Source organism: Protopterus annectens, chromosome 1.part0 (genome assembly GCF_019279795.1).
Source record: "Protopterus annectens isolate FY-2018-M chromosome 1.part0, PAN1.0, whole genome shotgun sequence".
NCBI lineage: Eukaryota > Metazoa > Chordata > Ceratodontiformes > Protopteridae > Protopterus > Protopterus annectens.
The window spans coordinates 1782997660-1783022207 of record NC_056725.1 but is presented as its reverse complement, the minus strand read 5'-3'; the positions used below and the strand labels follow the sequence as shown (position 1 = coordinate 1783022207).

The 24548-nt window shown below is 44.5% G+C and overlaps 1 protein-coding gene across 1 annotated transcript in view; it reads right to left on the bottom strand.

The window, feature by feature from the left end:
• The window catches only part of SFT2D1 (SFT2 domain containing 1), a 753002-nt gene that overhangs the window by 311100 nt on the left and 417354 nt on the right, over positions 1-24548 (bottom strand). The window contains exon 6 of the mRNA XM_044069517.1: positions 9197-9255. Within this exon, the coding sequence (XP_043925452.1) occupies positions 9197-9255 (59 nt within the window). The remainder of the gene's footprint in view (positions 1-9196; positions 9256-24548) is intronic.

The following is a 24548-nucleotide window of genomic DNA, read 5'->3' as shown; positions in this document are numbered from 1 at the left end:
CCCTGACTGACCTCAGATTGAGTTTGCCTCAAAATACTGACCACAGTACACTAAAACAGCATAAATACTCGCTCTATAAAGGTCAGGGGGATGGAGGGGGGGATGGTTGCATCCGAATGAAGTCACCTACTCAGATGGAACGTTATGGTGAGTACATAACTTCTAAATCTGAAGTAGGCAGACTTCATTCGTCTGCAACCTGTGGGACAGAGTCCCTAGCTACCTGAATCTTGGGCCGTCATGGAAGGATGTTCCGAGCACCGCTGAGCCAAAGGATGCTCTTCCTCTAGAAACAACATCCACCTTGTAATGAGAAATAAAAGTATGAGGCGAGGCCCAAGTAGCTGCCACGCAGATATCATCCAACGAAACACGGGACTTAAAGGCGGCTGACGTAGAAACTGCCCTAGTAGAATGAGCCGTAACCCTCTGAGGAGCAGGTCTGCCTGAAGTGTCATATGCCTGCAGAATGCAATTAGCAATCCATTTAGATAGAGTGACTTTAGATACTGCTTTACCCAGAGCAAATTTAGCAAAGGAGACGAACAGCTGATCTGATTTCCTGTGGCCAGCTGTCCTGTTAATATAAAAACGTAATTGTCTATGAACATCCAAGGAATGCAATTTGTATTCTCCTTTGTTTGAATACTTGGGAAAAAACACAGGCAAATTGATTGACTGGTTAATATTGGATTCAGAAGAGACCTTCGGAAGAAAAGATGGATTGGTCCTGAGGCACACCCTATCAGGGAAGAAAGAAAGATAAGGCGGTTTGACACATAGTGCCTGAAGCTCAGACACCCTTCTGGCTGAAGTGATAGCTACCAGAAAGGCAGTCTTCCAGGAAAGGTATTTTAAATCAGCAGAAGCTGCAGGCTCGAAGGGAGGAGCAGTAAGGGCCTGCAGGACTAAAGACAAGTCCCAAGGCGGTACAACCTCCTTGACTGGAGGCCTTAACAAAAAAACTCCTTTGAGAAAAGTTTTGCATAATTTCGCTGTCATAAGGGGAGCTGTGTCATGACCAATGTGATAATGCGAGATAGCCGCCAATTGTACCTTAATCGTGGAAGAACTAGCCCCTTGATGAAAGAGGTCTGTTAGAAAATCCAGCACCGCAGACATAGGTGCTGAAAAAGGATCCACAGTTCTCTGTCCTGCCCATATAGAGAACCTCTTCCATTTACTCCGATAAACCTGTCTGGTGGAAGGTTTATGAGCAGCCACCAAAATGGCCTTGACCGGTGAAGAGATACCAGGAGTCCTAATTAAGGTTGGAATTGGAGCAGCCAAGCTGTCAACTTCAGGGTCCGCAGATTGGGAACTGGCATTCCCAGAGGGTGAGAGATGAGATCCGAAATTGGATCCAGAATCCATGGTGGATTGATTTTGTGAGACCATACAAAGGGGAACCAAGGTTGTCGAGGCCAGAATGGGGCAATGAGAATCATTCTGCTCCCCAAACTGTTGGCTTTTTGCAGAAGCCTCTGCATCAGAGGAAGTGGAGGGTAGGCATAAAGGAGACCGGGAGGCCAAGCATGCACCAGAGCATCCCTCGGGAACTCACCTGGTGGGGGAAGCAGAGCGAAAAAATTGTCGCATTTGGCGTTTGAGGGAGAAGCAAAAAGATCGCAACAGGGTTGCCCCCAAACGGCAAAAATCTTCTTCGCTACTTGAAGATTGAGGGACCACTCGTGTGGAGAAAGGATGGTGCGACTGAGCTTGTCCGCAAGGATGTTGGACTTTCCCGGAATGTGCGTTGCTACCAGAAAGCGTTTGGTGGAAATTGCCCATTCCCAGACTCTCATGGCCTCTCGACAAAGGGGGTAAGACCTGGTTCCTCCCTGCTTGTTGATATACCAGACTACCGACATGTTGTCTGTCTGAATCGCAATAGTCCCTGAAGGAAGAACGTGGTGAAGTGCTTGCAACGCTAGGAGCACCGCCCTCATTTCCAGGACATTTATATGCAATGACGTCTCTGTGGGATTCCACGTGCCTTGGACAATCTTTCCCGCAGAATGCCCCCCCCCACCCGAGGCAAGAAGCGTCCGTGGTCACTGTGGCTCGGGGAAATGCAGCGCAAAAAGGTCTCCCTGCCAGGGGCTCCGGAGAAAGAAGCCACCACAGAAGGGAGTCCCTGCACGCTCTGCTGACCGCAATCGGAGCGTTTAGAGACGAACAAAGAGGAGACCACTGAACTTGAAGGGTCCATTGAAGAACCCGCATGCATAAACGGGCATGAATTAGAAGCGGGATAGCTGCCGCCATAGAACCTAGGGCCCTCAGGACCGAAGCTGCAGTTGGAGATGGTTGCAGGATTGCTGTCACATGACACTTCAGGCTGGCGATACGGTCTGGGGTGAGGAAGGCTCGCATTGATCTGGTGTCTAGTCTTCCTCCTATGAAATCTATAATTTGAGTTGGATTCAGAAAAGATTTCTCCCAGTTGATCGTTATGCCCAGCCTTGGTGCTAGTTGAAGAAAGTAATCCCTGGCTGAGCACAGAAGATGCCTTGATGATGCCGTCAGGAGCCAGTCGCCCAGGTACGGAAAGACCTGTAATCCCTGGAGCCTCAGGTGGGCCGCTACCACCGCTAGCACCTTGGTAAACACCCTGGGGGCTGAGGTGAGAGCAAGGGGAGGACCCTGAACTGATAATGACTGGCTCCCAGCCGGAAGCGAAGAAACCTCCTGGATCGTCTGTCCATCCGAATGTGGTAGTACGCATCCTTGAGGTCTATGGAACACATCCAGTCGTTCTCCCTCAAGAGGGGAGTATAGATTGCAGGGTGACCATCCGAACTTTGCTTGGTTACTGACAGGTTCAACTGGGAAAGGTCTAAGATTGGTCTTAAGTCCCCGTCTTCTTTGGCACCAAAAGAACCTGGAGTAAAACCCTAATCCGGCTTGATCTGGGGGCGCTGGATGGCTCTTTTTCTAGCAGCTGCTCGATTGATAGCTGCCGCCTCCCTTTGGTCGGGTGGAACATCTGGGAGGCTGCGAGATTTGGGAATCTTGAATAGGGGTATTGAATATCCTCTGGATATAAGTCGAAGCACCCAACTGTCTGTTGTTATGGACTCCCAAGAAGTCAGGTGCATCGAAACCGCCCCGACTGCCTCCAGAGATGGACAGCCGGGCAACCCTTCAGGGCTGCTGCGTGGGTCTCTCAGAGAAGGGTTCTCTGGACCCAAAATTGCCAGGAGCCCCCCTGCCTCTGGCACGACGACCTCCCTGTCCTCCTCTGCCACGGAAGGACTGGTTATCCGGAGCAGGTTGGGACTGCTGCGACTTCCGAAACCACATCTTCTTCTGTCCCTTTTGGTTCTTAGAAAAGGACCTCTGGGGAGCTGAGAAGCGGACTCCGACGGCAGACAGCGTCTTCCCGTCCTTTTCGCTCTGGACTAATGTCTCGCGAACAGTCTTGCCAAACAAGGCAGAACCATCGAAGGGGCATTCGCGAAGGTCGCCTTGAAGGGCTCTGCAAAATCACAATGGCGGAGCCAGGCCTGTCGCCTCATGACTAGGCCTGCTCCGCTGGCTCTAGCGGCTCCCTCAGTAGCATGAGACAGCAGCCGCATAGATGTATTGGATACTGATCTGAGAGTGGCCATTCGGGTGGAGTAAACCTGTTTATCCTCACCGAGATGGACTCGGGAGATGCAGCGTATTCTTTAATCAGATCCCGCTGCATCCTAATGACATGTGCCATGTAGTTCAGCGCTCTCAAGGAGAAGGTCGCTGAACTAAAAACTCGCTTCCCAATGTGATCCATCGAACGGGACTCCTTGCCCGGAGGATGGACGGAGGGACTCTCCTGGGCCAATTCCCTCTTCGTGGCTGCAGCCATCATCATGGCATCTACTGGGGGACCCTTACTCCAGTGAGTGCGGTCTGATGGAGGAGAAAGAATGCGGTCCGGGCGCTTAGGGATAGGCTCAATGGTGTCCGGATCCTTCCACGCCCTGATGGATATAAGATCCACCAGGGGGTCAGCAGGAGGGGACACCCAAGAGGTAGAAGGGCCCGCCTCGAATGCCTCCAAGAACACAGACTCGTCCGAAGAAGCCTTGGGGGCAGACCACCCACCCCTGATCCTTAACATCTCCATGATGTCTCCAAATGAGACGTCCTCAGGGGGTGACCTAGGGGAGCCTTCCCCTTCATCCAAGTCCGTGTCTTCAGTGACGGACTCAGGGGAGTCCATGTGCCTCCTCTTGCACTTACGCTTCGAGGTACTTCATCGGGGCTGTCCGAGGAGTACTCTTCAGCAGTTGGATGTTCCAAGGGAACCACTTGGGACATCGAGGCGGGCTGTCCCTGGGACCGCTGGTGGGGGCCTGGCCCAACTGCAATGGAGTGCGGATGGAGCCGTGGCAGGGACCAGGGGTCCGGATGTCCTCGACAGTGCCCTTTCCATAACGTTGAAAGCCGAGGGGGAGCCAGCTTCTCTAAGCCCCGAGAGCCGACCCCACTGGATCCGACGCGGATCGGAGTCGGAGCGAAACCGCCGGATCCGAGACCAGTGTGCTCCGACCTGGACGGAGCCGAAGACACACCAGCTCCTCGGATCCGAGGCTCGGCCTCGGCTCGAGAGGTCGGGTCCGAAGTACCCGAAGCACTCAAGGGATGGGACGGATCCGAGGTGCGCCGACCTATCGGATCCGACCCACCCCCGGATCCAAATCTGCACGGCGCCGATAGCTCCGAACCCGTGGTATGGGTCGGAGAAGGAGCTAAGGGGGCGAAAAAAGGGGTCGAAGCCCCTCCCGGATGGGGGGGGGGCTAGGAGCACTCCCATTTGCATTTGGGCCTGGATGAATTTCCTCATCATCCGGTCCATATCAGCTTCGCTCATTGAAAAAGTCGATCTAGAGGAGGCCACCGAAGCGGACCTAGAGAGCCGCCTCGGTGACCTCCTGGAAGGGCTAGCCTCCTCCTCCTCGGGTCCAGGAGAGAACAGAGGGGAGTGGAGCCGAGGAGGAGGAAAGCTAGAAGGCACAGGGGAGGCCCGCTTAGATGGAGGAGCCGAACTAGAAGTTTCGGCTCTCCTCTTGTGGTGCTTCTCCCTGTGCCTCTCCTTCTGTCTTTCCCTAGAAGAATCCTTCCTCCGGCAACTTTAAGGGAGGTTGAGTCCCAGCCGGAGGGAGAACTCACAGCAACAGGTTGCTGAATGGAGGGCAGAGGCCGAAGCAGTATCTGGGGTAAAAGACCCGCCAGCACCAACCGACCTCCGTTCCCTTAAAGCCGGGGTTGAACCCTGCACAAATGGTACAACCAGAAGACAGGTGTTCAACCCCAAGATTTAACGCCCGAGTGTGGCCATCCGCTGGGGACAGCTTATGGCCACACTCGGTACATTTCGAGAAAACAGCCTTAGGGGCTTCAGACATCACAAACCTAAGGCCTAAATACACACACACACAAACAAACTACGAAAACCCGAGAAAAATTAACTAAAGAGGGAGGAAAGCCTTAACCACACACAACACTAACTAGATTAATAACAAAAACAGAGAATTTGAAAACTTTTTCTGTCAAAAAAATCTAATCTTATCTCGCCAACGCCAGGAGCTCTAGAATTCCGTTGCTTCTTGAAAAGCGGCAAACGAAATCTGAGGTCAGTCAGGGCTTGGCAAGGGGTTATGGGTAAGAGGGAGGAGCTAGGAGCTCGGAGCCTAAGCTTTTGAATTGCCGGCTCGGATCCGAGGTCGGATCCGATACCCACAGGTTGCAGACGAATGAAGTCTGCCTACTTCAGATCAAATGTTTTAATCCATCTTCTACTGGAGTTATGGGAAGCATTAAAAGTTGCTCAGAGAAGATGTTCTCAATGACACCAGTAAAGGTATTGTGGCCTCTTCCACTGGCTGAGGAATTAAGGTGGTTTCCTTTGCTGCAGCATGAAGTTATCAATTCAATCACATGCAGTACAAGTATCTCAGGCAAAAACAAATTACAGAGAGAGAGAAAGAGTAAGTGAAAGAGAAAGAAAGAGAGAGAGAGTGAGAGCGAGACAAGATCACTGTGAAGATGTGAGCCATTGGAGTTGCCTGCTAAGCTTATTTATTATTAGTGCTCGAGCAACAAAGATTTAATTTCTTCTTTTATTGATGACCCAAAGAACACAACAGTGTCATAAGTGCATGCCATTACACAGGTTCATCCACTGGCAGTGGAAATAAGTTTGTATACCTTTTTCTTGGTGAAAGAACTGAGAAAGCACAGTATGCTTTTCTTGGAAGCAGAATGAAGAAAGGGCAGTAAGCTGATCTTGAATGCAGCTCTATCCTGCATCACGAGTCAAGTAGTTTAAAGCCCTGAATGTTAAACATGAAACCATGTGGGAATGTGTGGTCATTGCTGGCTCCATCATCTAACAGATAAAGATAGGTGGACCTACCACATTACTGACACAGTAAGTAGCTGTGGCAGTTGGTATAGGTTGAGAACATCAGCAGCAATCATTCAAGCAGCACAAAGGGTTGTGACATGCATGTGTTTGCAGTGTATACTGTACTTATTTGAGAAACTCATGGGAATGTGCATATAACAGCCTGGTACTGTAGATATGCTCATCATCTGGCATGGGTGGTAAGCAGGTTTATCAGAAAAAAAATCCCTTTGCACTGATGACCAAGTTCTCATGCAGTTCTCCAGCCTGGGAACAATTGGGGCCCAGTCTGTAAATGCAGGCATCCACTGTCTAAGCAGGTAAGCTTGAACCTCAAGCCAAATGGGGTGACGGTATCACATGGTTACAAGGAGCCACACTATGAAGGGGAGCCAATCTCTATCATGGTTACCTTGATGATGAGCCTTGCAGTTGGCTGCAGTCCACTGCGAACAGCTGCTATATGGCATTTATAAAAAGTAAAAAAGTAAGTATATAGTATACATTGTCATATCAAAACAAGGCAACAGAAGCATTTAGTCCATAAAAATATTAAAATAGAAAAATGAAAGTTCAGTGGTGCAAACTCTCCTTCAGAATATGAACATAAGTTACACAAACTTTATAGTCTATCATACCACTTTAGGATTACTTCCAAAATATACTTGGGTAGCTTTCACCTGACTAGATGCTTCAGTGGATTATCTCCAATCAATCAATTTGTTCCTTGAGACAGTCTCATCTCATCTGTTCCACAGCAGACCACCCACAGCCAATTTAAGAGGTAAAAAAAAACTCCTGCAATGAGAGGCCTAATTCTCTAAAGTCCAGAGCCATAGCCCTCCTTTTTATCCATTAAACTAAAGAGGTAATTACATGTTGACAGCACTGCTTAAAAGAAACTTTTTTTTTTTTTTGAACAGCCAACATTTTATATACAGCAATATTTACAAAAAGTATTTTTAACACATCCTATCACAAAATTATGTACAAGGTTGCTTAGCTCCATGGCAAACAAGGATGGAGCTCTTAATATGACCCAGGTGACTGGTTTGATTAGTAGCCCTGGCACTGCAGAAGACAGATAGGAAGGGAGGTGAATGAAAAGGTGTGGCTCAGCTTGCTCTTCTGAAGAGCTGGGCAGAGTACCTGATGCTTAGAAGCAAGAAAAGAACCGCAGCTTCTCCAGTGGAGACTGGGAAAACCACTATCCATGCTTGAGAGGAGGGTCAGGGATAATTCATGGCAGCATTCCTTGCTAAAGTAAGTAACAACCGAAGGGGACATCCTATAGCATGTCACCCTATGAATCCGCAGCTGGCTGTGAGGAATATCGGGCTAAGACAAAACCCCTCAGACTACCACAGTGGCTGTCTAAATGATGGCTCCTGCCAATCAAGTCTCATGAATGACGGTGATGGGTAACGTATCAAACAAATGTCCAGGAGGGAACTGATAGTTGACAGGCAGTAGGACAAAAAGAGTGACAAGAAAAATAAAAAAAAAAAATGCATACAAAATTGTTTCCATGACATCCAATTTTGGCACATCCTAGGACTGTGGGTTTTGCCACATTCCCCTTATATGCATTTATGTGCACATCTACTGCTATATATTTGCAATTGCACACACGCAAATGCACACAGTTTTCACCTGTCTGCTGGCAAGGTAATAGTTTTTTTTTTTGTTGTTGTTCTGGCACTTAATTCAACTGTCTGCTGACCAAGAGTCCCCTCTTGGCCAATTGATCTACTTGTTCCCCATGAGTTAACCTGGAACAGCCTTCAGTTAAATGCTATCAGGAGTAATTCACAGTTTTCTTTCTCTCTGGCCCCAACTAATGTGCATGTGGCTAGGTGCCAAGGAGAGGCATACAATGAGCTATCAAAGGAAGTGGTCTCCTCACTTCTGCAAAAAGCATTTACTTTGAGTGGTTTTACCCCTCCCTTCACTGCACAAATAGGGGGATTTCTGGTAATTTACAGAGAGATCACAATGCGATCTTGATGCACACAAAACCTTCCTACCATCCCCTGGGGAAAGGCAAGCAAGACGCATCTCTTCAATTCTCCCCCTCCCTGTCAGGCTCCTACAGTATCATTGCTGCTGATCAAACCCTAGTCAAATAGGCTCCAAGCACGGTTTCACCCCTCTGATCCATGCAGCCAAGCATATGGTAATAATTACTAGACATGACATTTAGCTCCTGTAAGGGTTCTGGCTCTATAAAGGAACCTTATAAAACCTGAACCACTTTTAGGCCAGCAGATTTAAAAGCTCTCTTTGTTAACATTCTTGAAGTTTTGGAGGAATTCTAACACATGATCTAAGAGTGAGGTGCTTCAGACATTTAAGAACATATAACATCTCTTTACAGAAAGGAAATGCTCTTGGTCCCCTTAACAATTAAATTTCCCCATAAGGTTAATGACCTCTCCAAGTGTGACATTTTCTGGGGAACAGATGGATAATGACTGGTAGGCATTGTGATCTGTCTCCACAGTCTATGGAGGTTTACAAAGTAGCATTCCTTCGAGGAAGATGGAGGCGAATAAGAGTTTTTTCCTTCATTTTTTGAAGGGAAAATGAAGTTCCAAATGTAGGGGTACACTACTTCATTAAGTTGTTTAAACATTTTCATTGTCAGTGTATGCGTAAACATTTAAACTTCAAAATAAAAAAAAAATGTTTTCTGTTGGTAATGGTTACATAATAAACTCTTACCTGCAGTTTATACAGAAAATACAAATATGCCCATACAGTGACAATATTCATAATTATTAATAAACAAGTGCTTCTTACCATGTCATTGCTAAAAATTGCAATATGCAGAAGAGAACGGCCAAACCTTTCTTCCCCCACTGTAATAAGAATAAAGAATATTAACAGTTTGCTTAAAACAAACCAGCTGTCTTAGGCAAAAAAATAATACAATGTATAAATATCACACACACACACACTAACCACTGATCATCTGAAACTATTTCTCATCCACTACAAGTAGAAATGTATTTTGGAATGAGAATGTCTCCAAATTAGCATTCACAGGTCTTAGATTTACAAGGGAAAATATTCTTGGGAACACTACTACCTCAAGGACAAATACTCTGTTAATTGAAAGTTAACTGGCAGCCCATGTTAATGTCGGAGCCTGTGACATATACCGTCACATCTTCCCTAAGCAAAGGCAAGAGGCCTAACTGGATCTGCCTAACAGACAAAATTAAATAAATTACTTCTTCATTTCTTATTTGGGAGGAAATCAACCAACAAAAAAGGATACGGAGGGGGAGGGAAAGATGGTTAATATAAAAGAATATGCTTCAAGATACATTATAAAAAAGTAGTAGTACAAAAACCTAACATTAATAAAAAAAATGATTATATCCACTAAACAGGCCTACTTCCTCAGCAAGCTATTTAGCTTTACATTTTTCACTGTTAGCTCCTACAGATATGGGCAGGTACCTCCCAAATGAATATAATAACTTTGCAGCAACAACACCTGCCTGGAAATATATCTCACTGCCATCCTTATGCTTCAAAAACACACTGCACTCAGACTTCTCATCACAGAGCATAGAAGCAACCAGAAAGGTAATACATTTATCATAATACTTGAACAGGCCACAAAGTAATGACTATTACCTCCATATTGTTGTTACACATGTATGATGCACCTCAAATGTACTGTGAATTCAAATGCGATGTACTCCACAAAACACTACAGTAGCAAGAGTGGTCCCATCCTTAACAATTATTAAGGCAAAGGTTACAGGCATTAGGACAGCTCACAGTTCAAACTTCCTCAAGCTGCTAAGTCTCATAGTAGGCCTACTGCTCTTCTTCCTCACATCTGAGGTTCTTTCCACGGTAGGATGCATCCAGCATTATCCCCTAGAAGGACATACCTTTGAGAATGGTAGCACCCAAAGCAAATCCAGGTCTAGCAAAGAGGTCCATCTTACAGTGGTTTGCAAAGGTATTCGGAAAAGATCACATGCATAGATATGTTGCAAAAATATCATTCAGTCATTTTTGCACTCATTCATTCTAAATATGTATTTGTTAACCAAGATAGAGCACTGCTCCACACAGACCTTTTACAAACTCAGCCCAGGAAGTAGTCTGATTGAGTGACTACTTGTTCATAGTCACCCAGCAGGTAAAACTGAAGCAGAGATAATCAAACCCTGAAGCACATGCAACACCTCATTAACAGCTGGGAGGGCCAGCAAGAATGCTTTCATTTCCCATAAACTGAGGTGAAAGGAAAAGCACCAGGTACATCAAAATACTTTGAACTGCTTGCTTGTTTAAATGTTTTAGACCCCAACCCAAAACTGATGCATCCTTAGTGACTGTTGCCATGGAAGAAATAGGTGGGAAAGGTATTGCTAAGGCAATATTGGTGGTGCCCATCCACCATGTTAAATAATGACTTCTGCAGGCCTGCAAGATAGGAGAGAACACATTCTAAGAGTAGTTGATAAGTGGAATCTTGCATAACAAACCATGGGTATTGGCTGCTGCTGCTACTAGACCTAGCAATTAGAGATAAACATAAGCTGTGAAATGTGCAGAATACAAAAAAGCAGATACTTTTGCTTCAACAGCTGCATTCAGTCCACAGGGGACTGTGCTCTAACTGCAGCCTATAAACAAGTGTATGTATATATATATATATATATATATATATATATATATATATATATATATGTATATATATGCATACAGGTTATAAATGGGACTTTGCCAGATCAACATTACTGTCAGAGAATGGAATACGCTGATCAGAAACTCAAATGTCATAATATGATCTACATATGGGGCAACTAGGAGATAGTTATCAGCATACATAAACCCTTTGGCTCCCTGCAAATGCACTGCTACCAAAGCTACGCAAATAGTGAACACACCAGTGGATGAGGCGAGATCAAATGGAAACATCTGGAACTGAAGTGACTGGCTCCAGCTATAAAGTACAGATATCCCTTCACAATTGCTATGTGGAGACAGGTGTCTTGGAGGTCTAAAGAAAAAGAAGTTATGTACTCACCATAACATTTCATGTATGTAGTCCATCTCGCCGAACATTAAGTGTGGGTTCGGAGCCGATCCTCGGCTCCGACTCGGCCGCTTAGAAAGCCTGAAAACTTCTGATTGGCTCGTGGCTAATAGGTATCCCATGATGCATGCGCACATTCCCCAGATCTTGTTTGCTACTAGTCTATCAGGATAAGACAGGAAAAAGGACAAAGGTCTGGAAGAATAAACTGTAATAAAAAGCGCCCTTGTGGTAAAAACACTGTAGAAAAAGGAAAAACTGTATCCAGATCCTCGGAAGGGGGCTGGTGGGTGGGTTCGTAATAATGTTCAGCGAGATGGACTACATACATGGAACGTTATGGTGAGTACATAACTTCTTTATGTTATGTAGTCCTATCTCGCCTCCATTATTACGTGTGGGACAGCGTCCCTAGAATCTTGAATGGGTGGCTCACTGGATGACACTCCTGAGTACCGTGGAACCAAACGAGGCTCTACCTCTGGAAGTTAAATCCAATTTATAATGGGAAATGAATGTATGAGGGGTAGCCCATGTTGCTGCTGCACATATATTATCAATAGGTGTCCTGGCTTGGAAAGCAGCAGAAGTACAGAAGGACCTGGTGGAATGCGCTTTGACTTTAAAGGGTAACTCATTTTCCTGCGAACTGTAAATAAAGGAAATACAACTAGGGATCCAGTTCAAAAGTGTAACCTTGGAAACTGGCAAGACCATTCTCACCTCAGCAAAGGAAATAAACAGCTGTTCTGATATTCTAAATCCTTTGGTCCGGTGGATATAGAAACGTAGTTGCCTGTGCACATCCAATCGGTGGAATGTATACTCTGCTTTATTGGTGTGATTAGGGAAGAGCACTGGCAATTCAATTGTTTGGTTTAAGTGAAATTGAGAACAGACTTTAGGAATAAAAGAAGGGTTGGTCCGGAGAAAGACCCTATCTTTGTGAAAAATTAAATACGGAGGTTTAACAGACACAGCCTGTAATTCAGAAACTCATCTGGCTGAGGTTATTGCTACCAGAAAAAGAGTCTTCCAAGACAGAAATTTCAACTGACAACTATGGGCTGGTTCAGAGGGTGGCAGAGTAAGTCTAGACAGGACTAGATTCAGGTCCCAAGGAGGAACAGGGTCTTGCACAGGAGGTCTTAACATCATGGAACCTTTAAGAAAGGATTTGCACAGTTTGTGAGACATAAGACTGGAATCATTAATCCCCACATGAAAATTAGATATTGCTGCTAGTTGAACTCGGAATGTAGCAGCCGCTGAACCTTGGTGAAAGAGTTCTGAAAGAAACTCTAGAAGATTAGTAATGGAAGCTGTAAATGGATCAACTTCTCTATTGTGTGCTCATATAGAAAATCTCTTCCATTTACTATGATATCATTTTCTGGTTGAAGGCTTGTGAGAAGAGGTAATAATATGAGTTAAAGCTGGAGACAAATCATGAAGCCTGACTAGTGACGGAACTGCAGCAGCCATGCTATCAGTTTGAGAGTGTGAAAACTAGAGTGAAGAGAACCTGACATGTGTCAGGAGGTCTGGCATTGGGTCCCGAGTCTATGGGTAGTCTAACAAATGAGGCCCGAGAAAAGGGAACCAAATCTGACAAGGCCAATAAGGAGTGATGAGGATCATCTTGCTTCCCAACAACACTGCTTTCTGTATGACCTTGGGGATGAGTGGAAAAGGAGGAAAAGCATAAAGGAGTCCTGGAGTCAATCGTGGGCTAGTGCATCTCTTGAAGACTCTCCCGGAGGGGGGATAAGAGAGAAAAAGGTGCTGCATTTGGTGTTGATGAGGTTGGCAAAGAGGTCGCAGCAGGGTTGTCCCCACTTGTGGAAGATCATACTGGCTATTTTCTGGTTCAAGGACCATTTGTGAGGTAACAATATTGCCCTGCTTATCTTGTCCGCTATCACGTTGGAAGTCCCCGGGATGTGCACTGCAATGAGAAAGCGTTGGGAAAAAAATCTCCCAATTCCAAACTCGCAGGTCCTCTTGACATAAGGTGTATGATCTGGTCCCACCTTGTTTGTTTAGATAGCAGACCACTGACATGTCAGGCTGGATAGCTATCGTCCCTAGAGGGAGAAAGTCATGAAGTGCTTGCAATGCTAGAAGCACCGCTCTCATCTCTAGGACACTGATATGCAGATTGGCCTCCAGCTCTTGCCATGTGCCTTGGGCAGTCTTGCCAAGATAATGCCCCCCCCCCACCCTATCTCAGAGGCATCCATGGTCACAGTGGCAACGGGTTGGTGCGGTACAAAGGGAGTCCCTGTGGTAAGATGACCTGGTTGAATCCACCTATGTAAGTCCTTTTTGCAAGAACCTGTAATCAGAATCTGATGATGTAGAGGCAACTGCTGAAACGACCACTGGGATGACAGGAGTCATTGGAGTATTCTAATATGTAGTCTTGCTAAAGGTACCAAGGTTATGGTTGATGCCATAGTTCCGAGAAGCTTCAACACCAACTTCGCTTTGACTCTTCAGCTGGGAAGTATCCTGTAAATTTGTTGCACAAGATTCTGTATTCTGTCTGTAGGTAGTCTGGCTGTCATATCGACCGTGTCTATGTTTGCTCCTATAAAAGTTATAGAGTGAGTGGGCAAAATAGAAGATTTTTCCCAGTTTATCGAGATTCCCAACTGGGAACAGAGCTTGATTGTGGAATCTCTCGATTGAACTAGGCGATGCCTGGTGGTGGCGGTCAGGAGGCAATCGTCCAGGTATGGAAAGGCTTGGATTCCCTGACGCCGCAAATGAGCTGTGACTACTGCCATGCACTTGGTGAACACCCGGGGGGTTGTGCTGAGACCAAAGGGCAGCGCCCGAAACTGGTAATGATTGGCTCCCAGCCAGAAGCGTAGGTAGCTCCTTGATGCTTTGTCCATCATTATGTGGTAGTAGGCATCCTGGAGATCTATTGAGCACATCCAGCTGTCTCTTCCTAACAAAGGGAGTATGGATTGTAGCATGACCATTTGGAACTTGGACTTCTTTACATGCTCGTTTAACCTGCTAAGATCTAAGATGGGTCTCCAGTCCCCTGTTCTTTTTGGAACTAAAAAGACCCTGGAGTATGTTCCGAATCCTGTCTGGTCTGTTGGGACCTTTTGGATGACTCTTTTTAATAGCAGCTTTTCTATCTCTATAGCCACTTGATCCCTGTGATTGGGTAGTACATCTGGGATCCTTTTGGGAGGGCGTGTTGGAAGGGAAAAGGGTATAGAGTAACTTCTGGTGATAATGTCTTGTACCCACTTGTCTCGAGTCAGATTTATCCAGGCTTCTGGGTACAATGACAGGCGACCCCCGACCGGCTCCAGAGACGCACAGTCGGGTTCCACATCAGGAACGCTGATAGGGAAGGTCACGAAAGGAATCGTGACTTCCCTGATTTTGTGGACCTCCCCTGCCTCTAGGGCGATGTCTACCATTATTTCCTCCTCTCCTGCCTCTGAAGGAGGAATCACCTTGTGCGTCCTGGAAAGGTCTCTGTGATTTCTTGAACCACATTTTGCCACTCTTCTGACCTTTAGGGTAAGGTCTAGAAGGAACGGTAAAATGGACTTCCACGGCAGAGAGAGTCTTGCCTTCCTGCTCACACCTGGTGAGGGTATCTTTCACCTTGGGTCCAAAAAAGAGGATCCGTCCATGGGAGCATTGGTGAATGTAGACTTGAAAGGCTCAGCAAAGTTGCACAGACGCATCCAGGAATGTCTCCTTAATGAGACTCCTGAACCCACCGCCCTACTCGCACCATCAGCTGCATATGAGATCAGCCGCATGGAGGAGTTAACAACAGATGTGAGGGTAGCCAACTAAGCTGACACTGTAGATGGGACTGCTTCAGTAGAGGTACTCTGAAGAGCATCTCCTAACTCCTTTAGGGGATCTCTCTGAAGTCTCGTAAAATGTGATAGATAGTTCAGTGATTGGAGTGTAAAAGCCGCTGAAGAGAAGATACGCTTCACGTACCTATCCATCGTTTGGGATTCCTTATTAGGTGGATGGATAGAAGAAGTCTCTGCTAGCTCCTTCTTGGTGGCCGCCGCCACCACCATGACATCAACAGGTAACCCCTTGGATAAAAACTCTGTCTTTAGGGGCGGAGAGAAATTTATTCGGTCTCCTGAGGACCGGTTCCACTGCATCAGAAGTCTGCCATGCTTTCTGACTCACAAGATCCAGTAATTCGTCAAATGGAGGAGACACCCATGAAGCTAAGGGTTGAGACCCAAAAGTCTTCAGGTACACAGAACGATGTAGCATCCGAGCTCACTCGGGCCGATGCACCAAGAGGAAGACTCGGCACAGAAGAGGTTCAGTTCCAAGTGTCCCCCTTGGACCAGACCGAAGAGCTTCGGATGGCGCCGACAGTGTCGGAGCAGAGCTCGGCTCCGAGACAACCACCAGGGGTGCTGGAGCCGAGGACAGCACTATAGTCGGTACCAACAGCTTCGGCTCTAAAGGCCCAATCTGGGTTGGAGGAAGAAAAAGAGCAGGATCAGTAACAGGAGTTGGCTCTGAGACAGAAATGGTCGGAGCCAATAAAAATTTTGGCAAGGCAGATGACTTAAGGAGTCTGAGCACCACTCTCTCTATGTCTTCTTCAGATAAGCTCCTGGAGGATCTGGAGGACAGTGTGGGAGACCTCGCTCTCTGCAATATAGGCGATTTTAGAGTAGGGGAGACCGGTGGAATGTCTGTAGACCGGCTCTGAAGAGGACTGCTAGTGATCGGCACTGAAGCACTAGGTGCCAATACTGCAAGGTCCGTGTCCAGAATCTCGATCGGCTCCAAGGACAGTGGAGCCAAAGAGACAGAGGCCATCCCCGATTTAGGTAACTTCTGTGGAGGTTCAGAGACAGAAGTTGAGGCTGGAGAAGGCCTTTTTGAGGTCTTGCCCTTATCTTTTCTAGAAGACTGCGACCTAGCAGAGGAGGACAAACTGGCTAGGTCTTCCTCGAAGGAAGCTTTTAACATGCCTTTTAGAATCAGCTTATTCTTCCGTTCCTAAAGCACTCTAGGACTAAAGGAATGGCAAAACAGACAAGTTTCTTGAAGATGCATTGCCCCTAAACAGTACACACAGATGTTATGTCCATCAGTGATGGACATTTTTTGAGAGCATTTAATACACTTTTTAAATCCTGACTGTTTATGCTCTTTATGTTCTTTAGACATAACGGCAGTAGCAATATAGGCGATTGAAAGAAACAACCAAAACACTCACTCAACAAGAGAGGAACTAGATCCTCTAACTTAAACATATCTAGCCCTAACTCTCACAACAAACAACAAAGGGAGGTTTTACTAGGTTCTCCAACTTAAATGAACCTAGTGTATAGGGAAAAGGAACAGACTAGTACGTCCAAGTAAAATGGTTTAGTCTAAAAGCACACACTCACTGGAATCACACACAAAAAGGCCAACAGGCCCAAGAATTTTATAGCAGTAATAAGTCAAATCCAGTAAAAAGTCAAGTCCGGTTAATATGACACAAATTGGTATCACAATAAGGCTATCAGCAATAAAAAAAGCACTTCACATGAAGCTGAAAAAACTCCTAACAAGTAGTAATAAAAAGAACTAAATCACTTGGCCACGGCCAACCAAAAGAAGCTTCTGATTGAAGACGTGGCAAACGAGATCTGGGGAATGTGCGCATGCATCATGGGATACCTATTAGCCATGAGCCAATCAGAAGTTTCCAGGCTTTCTAAACGGCCAAGTCGGAGCCGAGGGTCGGCTCCAAACCCACACGTAATAATGGAGGCGAGATAGGACTACATAACATCATATCAAAAGACTAACTGCACGCTCAGACACCATTTGAGAGTTTTCCTGTGGATGAATGCGTTTAGACCATAGAGATTCAAAGCTGGCCTGATTTCTTTGTCTTTCCTGGCACAATTCCTAAGATCCCCTATGAAGATGGCCCTCACCTTTCTACAACTAAAAAGAACACGGAGTAATATCTAGAAATTATCTGGTCTGGTGGGGTTGTCTTGGATGGCTTTTTTTTTAAAAGAGGATTAGAATGTCTGTTTTTGCCACATTATTCTGATGGGGTGGGATGCTCAAAAAGAGAAGAAGTTAGAGAAAATGAAGTGGAAAGGTATCTTGTAACATGCAAAGTGTCCTCACCAATCTGTCCATGGTTCTTTCTGATTTTCTACACAAACAAATTAGCCCTGACTGCCTACTGCAGGGAGCAGTCAGGTAAAGTGTCAAGGTGCTGCTGGCCACCAATAAAAGATAAATAGCTGCTTAACATCTGCAGAGAACTCCCACCTTGGTGCTTATGAACTCTTTAGAAATTGCACTTGTTATAAGGATTTTTCCGAAACTGTTGCTTGTTTAGCTGTTACCCAAGCCTAAACCACATTTGGCTAGTACATGGGAGGTTGCTCTTTGTTTCAAAAAAATATCTGCTGAGGAGACTGAAATTTAATTCCATTAGCATCAACAGTCTTATCTTCCTTTTCTGTATTCTCCAAATGTGCCTTTACTTCTGTCCAGAACAGAATTGGACCCTCGCATGGGGCATTCATGAAAGTCACCTTGGCATCCTCAGCAAAGTTAGTTAATTAAAGCTTGCTGGTGTACAGCTTTTCTGGATCCAGAAGTCCTGACGCTGAAGGCCAGGACATAAGCTTATAACTTTGTGGATCCATAAGGCAACTGGTTGTTGGAGTATTTTATTGGATGCATCTGTTGGAAATTCTTCCAAATGGGCTAAGCAATTAAGCGCCCTCAAAAGAAAATTGGAGAGTGCATATATGTGCTTCTCTACATTGTCCACTGCCTTGGGCTCCACATCTGGTGGATGGACCACAAAGCTCAAGTGAATATGCCTTCTTTAGAGGAGCAGTTGACTCTAAAATAACTGATTTAGGAGCCTCTGTCCATAAAATCTATTCCCTGGGAGGCACATGGAACAGTTGACCTTTTAAGAAAATGGGATTACCGCATCTGGGGTCCTGCAGGCATTGCTGGTAGCAACCATAAGAATGTCAGGCAAACCAGAAAGTCTCTGAAATATCAGCTATGGGAAGGACACAGTGCCAGTCAGCCAGCCTCCTCTCTAAGAAATCCAGGACCTTTCCAGATATAGTGTGAGGAGGGGGGGGGGGTCAATGTGGTGGTAATGTCTTAGGGGGAATGCAGGAGAGTCACTGTACTCCTCATCATCTACTTATAGGACGGGGCTCTTCAAAATAGTTGACTCTTCCTCTTGCATCATTTTCTTATGCACCCCTGAAGGAAGCAAGTCAGAAAAAAAGGGAAGAGCTTATTTTAGGAACCTTAAATGGTCTGAGATAGTTACAGAAGTTCATTCAATGCTTTTCTTGAATGGTAACCTGTGGGGCTTAAGACTCAACAGAAAATACCTACAGTAGTAGATAAGACTAGCATCAACACAGCGTACGACTTGGGGGTGGGGGGAAGTAGTCACAGCAAGGAAGACTGTTGGTTTTGAATAAAAACTGGTGCTGATACTTGTTGGAGCCGAAAAGCAACTCTGGTCAGACCACCAGTCTTCAATACAAGTGCTCTGATATGCCAAAAATAGAAGGAACTAAATTAACGCCCAAGCCTAGAGGGCTAAGAATTAACCTAGGAGTCACCAGCAAGGTTGAAAGCATCAAAAGTGCAAACTTTGAGAATGACAATTACACTGAAGTTGACACTGACAGAACCAAGGCCATCAACACCAATGAGTCAGTAAGCAATACACACAGGGGTACTGATATACATATTGTAATGGTTGATGTCATCCTTTTTTGTTGTTGGTGCCAAAGATGGGAAGATCAGCAAGGGAAATATCTGTCCTGGGCTGGGGAATCAACTCAGTATCCAAGAATCTGGGGAAGAAATATCTCTAAATGTCTGATAAGTTTGAAAAAGGCCACTAAAATTTGTCTTAACTGAAATTAAACATTGCAAATGAAGGGCCTTGCATGGTGTCAAAGATTCAACAAAGTATTAGTTTAAGGGTGTGCACATTTATACAACCAGCTTATTTTCTATATTTTTCCCCTAACAGATCTGTTTGTTTTTCAATTGAACTGTACAGGTTATAGGTCACATTAAAGGTGGGAAAAGTTTTGAAATGATTTATTGTGGTCTCATTTTTTATATCACAAAAACCTGGCATTTTAACAGGGGTGTGTACACTTTGTATATCCACTGTATCTATCTACATACATATATATATATATATATATATATATATATATATATATATATATATATATATATATATATATATAGATATAGATATATATATATATATATATAGATATAGATATATATATATAGATATATACATATAAATTTTTTTTGTGTCTTTCGGCTTTCCCCGGTTAGGGGTCGCCACAGCGGAACTCCGGTCCGCTAATGATTGGTAGTGGATTTTTACGTACTGGGTTACCAGCCCTGATGCACAACCTTCAATGAAGGCACGCCCCATTCACGTATGCCTCCACACAGAAGATGCTCTAGCTGAGAATCGAACGGGACAACGTCTTGCAATTTGGCGACAATGCTACTGCAGCCCCACCACCGCAGTATAGATATACATATAAAATACATACATAAATACATACATGTAAACACACACACACACACACACACACACACACACACACACACACACACACACACACACACACACACACACACACACACACACACACACACACACACACTCCTACCTAAAAAAAAAATCTAAACTACAAACAGTCGACATGAACAACATCAACAAAAAATAATACAGAGGGAAAAAACCTTGAATGCCTTACTTGCACGCTCTTGGACATAACCTTGCAGCATGTAAATAGAAAATATTTTTGCAGGCCACCGCCCACTAATTAAATTTGGTAACTCCAAGACTGATCAATACTGGGGGAAAAGCATACATCCCAACCCCAGTATTACAGAGATCCCATACAACTACAGTCAGCTTTATATTGTTAACTAAATTAAGTTGACAAAAAGGTTGACTAATTTACAATTCAACAAAATTAAGGGATCCCATATATACATGGAAGTAATTCATTCTGTCGAACTCAATTTAGTCAACAGAGTGATGCACTCAGGAAAAGGATGGAAAACACTGTTGAATGCTTCATATGTTGATAGGAGGAAAATAAATGACTGCAGTTACATTAAGTAGGATTTTATTTTAATAACAAAACTTTTGGAAGTACTGACATTTTGGCATTAGGGAGTATGTGTGTAGCTCAAGTTTAAAGTAAGTACTAGGGAAGGGGACAGATTTTCTGTTGTGAGTATGAGTTGGGGTTAGGGGCAGAGTTAACGCACACTAGTAAGGTAGTGCGGGGGGGGGGTGAAGCCCCTCTGCCCATTACTACTGTGTGATAACCTAACTCCAATCCTACACCTCACCTTAAGAAAAACCCTTTCCCTAACACTACCATTACTCAGAAAATTTGTGTCAGAGTTTAGAGCGAGGATTTGATTAAGTGACTGCAAGGGGATCTGTTTTCCTTTTGTGACTGGTTATCCTTTGAGTCCTTTTGTTTTTCTTTTGGCTAGTAGGCATTAATTTGTGTGTTGAAGCTTTTTAAACTTTAGTACAGTTTACAATAATTTTTATACATATATATATATATATATATATATATATATATACATACATACACACAAATATATATATATATATATATATATATTTATATATATATAAATATATATATCATTTCATTGTGTTACATTTCCAGTGAAATACAACTTGAAGGAAAAAAAATAAAAAACATTAAAAGATTATCAAGCACTCTAGGTCATGGCTCCAGGGTCTATTTAGTGTTTCCTTCTCAGAGATGATGGGCTGCATTCAACGGACTATTGAACCGTGACTTGACAAACACAGTGCCTCAATACATTAATATGAGCACTGATGTAAAGAGAAATATATAATAAGCTAAAAATAGACTGCTACATAACACAGAAAATACCAGAAGAAAACAATAAGGTTTTAAGGTAGGTTTAAGCCCAATACAGAGAGAATGTTGGACAGAAAACAAATCTTTAAATTAGCAAAGCTAAATAGCAAATAACTATAAATGATGCAATATATTATCAGCAGAAACTGATGTAAGAAAGAAAATTATTCAGTCGTCGTTTGCACAATTAAGAGAAAAGTCAGTCTGGTGTTGTTTATGAGATCCAGTTCTTTATGTAGCCATGGAAATCTGGAAGGGGACAGTGGGGCACTACATTATACGACTCAGCACAGCTCCTCGTGGTGTCCTGCAGAGTTCTACAAGCAGCAGAGAGTGAAAAAGTGACTTTCCTTGATTTATAAGTATTTTTTTTCTGGCTTTCTTTTTGACTACTGTATCTCAACTGCATTTCGCCTAAAAACCCTTGAAATCAGCTCTGCATATTGTTTATACTGTATTTGTATTGCTTCTAAACTGTTTGCACTTTAAAAATTAGTTTTTGTTTAATTTAACTGTTAGGCTAACACACTCAAGTGCGCTAGCCATTTTAAAGCATTTACTGTTTGTTACTGTATCTTTTTCTTCTATCTCTGAAAAAAAGAAAAAAAAAATCCTTGTTTTCCCGCCTTACTGAACTAGAATAGTCCAGTCTTCAGATTTTGCTGATCTCTGGCCTTTTGTCATAGTTCCTGTGCTATCCATATCCTTATTTGGATAAGAGGAAGCTTCTTTGTTCACCAGTGGGAGTGGGGAGCACTGAGCAACCTATTTGTCCCTAGAGGAGTGGTTCCAGCCCAGCAACTTGTAGTTTATTGGCCATTTTGGGTCAATTCCAAGATCTTTTCAACCCCCTGCTATAAAGCCCACTTTAGCGCGCTTTTGTGCTTGTATACGACTCAGCACAGCTCCTCGTGGTGTCCTGCAGAGTTCTACAAGCAGCAGAGAGTGAAATAGTGACTTTCCTTGATTTATAAGTATTTTTTCTGGCTTTCTTTTTGACTACTGTATCTCGACTGCATTTCGCCTAAAAACCCTTGAAATCAGCTCTGCATATTGTTTATACTGTATTTGTGTTGCTTCTAAACGGTTTGCACTTTAAAAGTTAGTTTTTGTTTAATTTAACTGTTAGGCTAACACACTCAAGTGTGCTAGCTGTTTTAAAGCATTTACTGTTTGTTACTGTATCTTTTTCTTCTGTCTCTGAAAAAAAGAAAAACAAAAACAAAAAAATATCCTTGTTTTCCCACCTTACTGAACTAGAATAGTCCAGTCTTCAGATTTGGCTGATCTCTGGCCTTTTGTCATAGTTCCTGTGCTATCCATATCCTTATTTGGATAAGAGGAAGCTTCTTTGTTCACCAGTGGGAGTGGGGAGCACTGAGCAACCTATTTGTCCCTAGTGGAGTGGTTCCACCCAGCAACTTGTAGTTTATTGGCCAATTTGGGTCAATTCCTAGCTCTTTTCACCCCCCCCCTGCTATAAAGCCCGCTTTAGCGCGAAGTTGCTCATAGAGCAGCATCGGGCAGCGCCAGTTAATCAAGTTTAAAGCATTATTTTTCCCTTAGAACTGCTCTACTTGCAATCTAAACAGTCTATTCCCTATTTGAAAAGTCCAGCACTTGCTCCTAAAGCATTTTTATACAGGTAAAGCACTCTTAAACAAAAAGAAAGTACTTCATTCACCTAAATCCCCCTGAGTACCCATTTCCCTATAGGTCCTTTCTGACTCAGTTACACAGCAATCCTTTACACTATTCTAGCATGTCGAAGGGTCAGTTGCTGGCGTCCTCTCCTGTTCAGCTGGTGAATCTGGGAATCTAGAGGCAATGTTACAATTGCCTCATGTACACAGACAACCCTCTCCTCCTCCCAACAAATACAAATATATGTGAGAGATGCAACTATATAGCCAAACTGGAGGCTGAGCTCTCTCAACTCAGTACTGGCAAAACCAGTCAGGAGGAGAAGGTAACCACGCACACCACAAACCCAGTCTCACATAGACCTATCACAACTGCAAACCAAACACATAAACACACAAAAACATACTCGGAGGCTCTGATTAAAAATCTACCAAAACAACAGAGGCCTCCAACGCAGACACCCAAGCGACCACTACCTCAAGACATAGCACATGCAACACATAGTTCACAAAGTCAGTGTGCTAAACAGTCACAGCCCTTAAGGCCAAACAACATGCCAGATACACTTGTTAGGTGACTCCATAGTCAGACACACTGACGTCCCACTCACCAGACTGAACAAGGAGAGGGTTACAGTAAGCTGCCTGTTGGGCGCTAGAATCCGCCACATAACACAAGCACTCAGGTCACTCCAAAGCAAGTACAAATATGACTCAGTCATTGTCCATGCCGGTGTGAATGACCTGAGACGTACCTCCCTGGACTACATGAAAAGAGACATAGAGGAGCTCTCTGGTTATGTAGCCGAGGCCGGTATGACCCTGACCCTGAGCAGCATCTTACCCTCACCAAGAATGATGCCACAGTACAAAGACAAAATGATCAGCTTTAACACTTGGCTTAATTACTGGTGTCATTCTAGGGGGATCCAATGTCCGTCTGCTTGGGATGACATGCTTGACAAGCCACGCTGCTTCGCAAGGGATGGCTTGCACCTGTCACCCCTGGGCTTCCGGATATTGGCCAAGGCTCTTGCCACCCCCATAGTGCCTTTTTTAGGCAAGGCTAAAAAGACAAACCCACCTCCCTAGAAAACACAAGTAAAAAAAAACTAAGGGTAATGCTGCTCAATGCCAGAAGTCTAAACCTCAAGATGCACGCTCTCGAAGCCCTCCTCAGTATGGAGAACATTGATGTCTGTGCAATGACTGAAACCTGGTTCAAGGCTCCTGAGAGCACCCCAGCACTTCCAGGTTTTACCTCATATCATGCTTTCCGGCCCCAAAACTTGGACCGAACCACAAAAGGAGGGGGGGCATCCATATTCATCAAAGATACCCACACCTCCAGGTTAGTGGCAACGCACGAAGCATCGGAGACCATCCAGGTGCAACTAACCATAGGCAAAACTGCCCTACAGTTTGTAGCATGCTACAGACCACCCTCTCAAACTCAG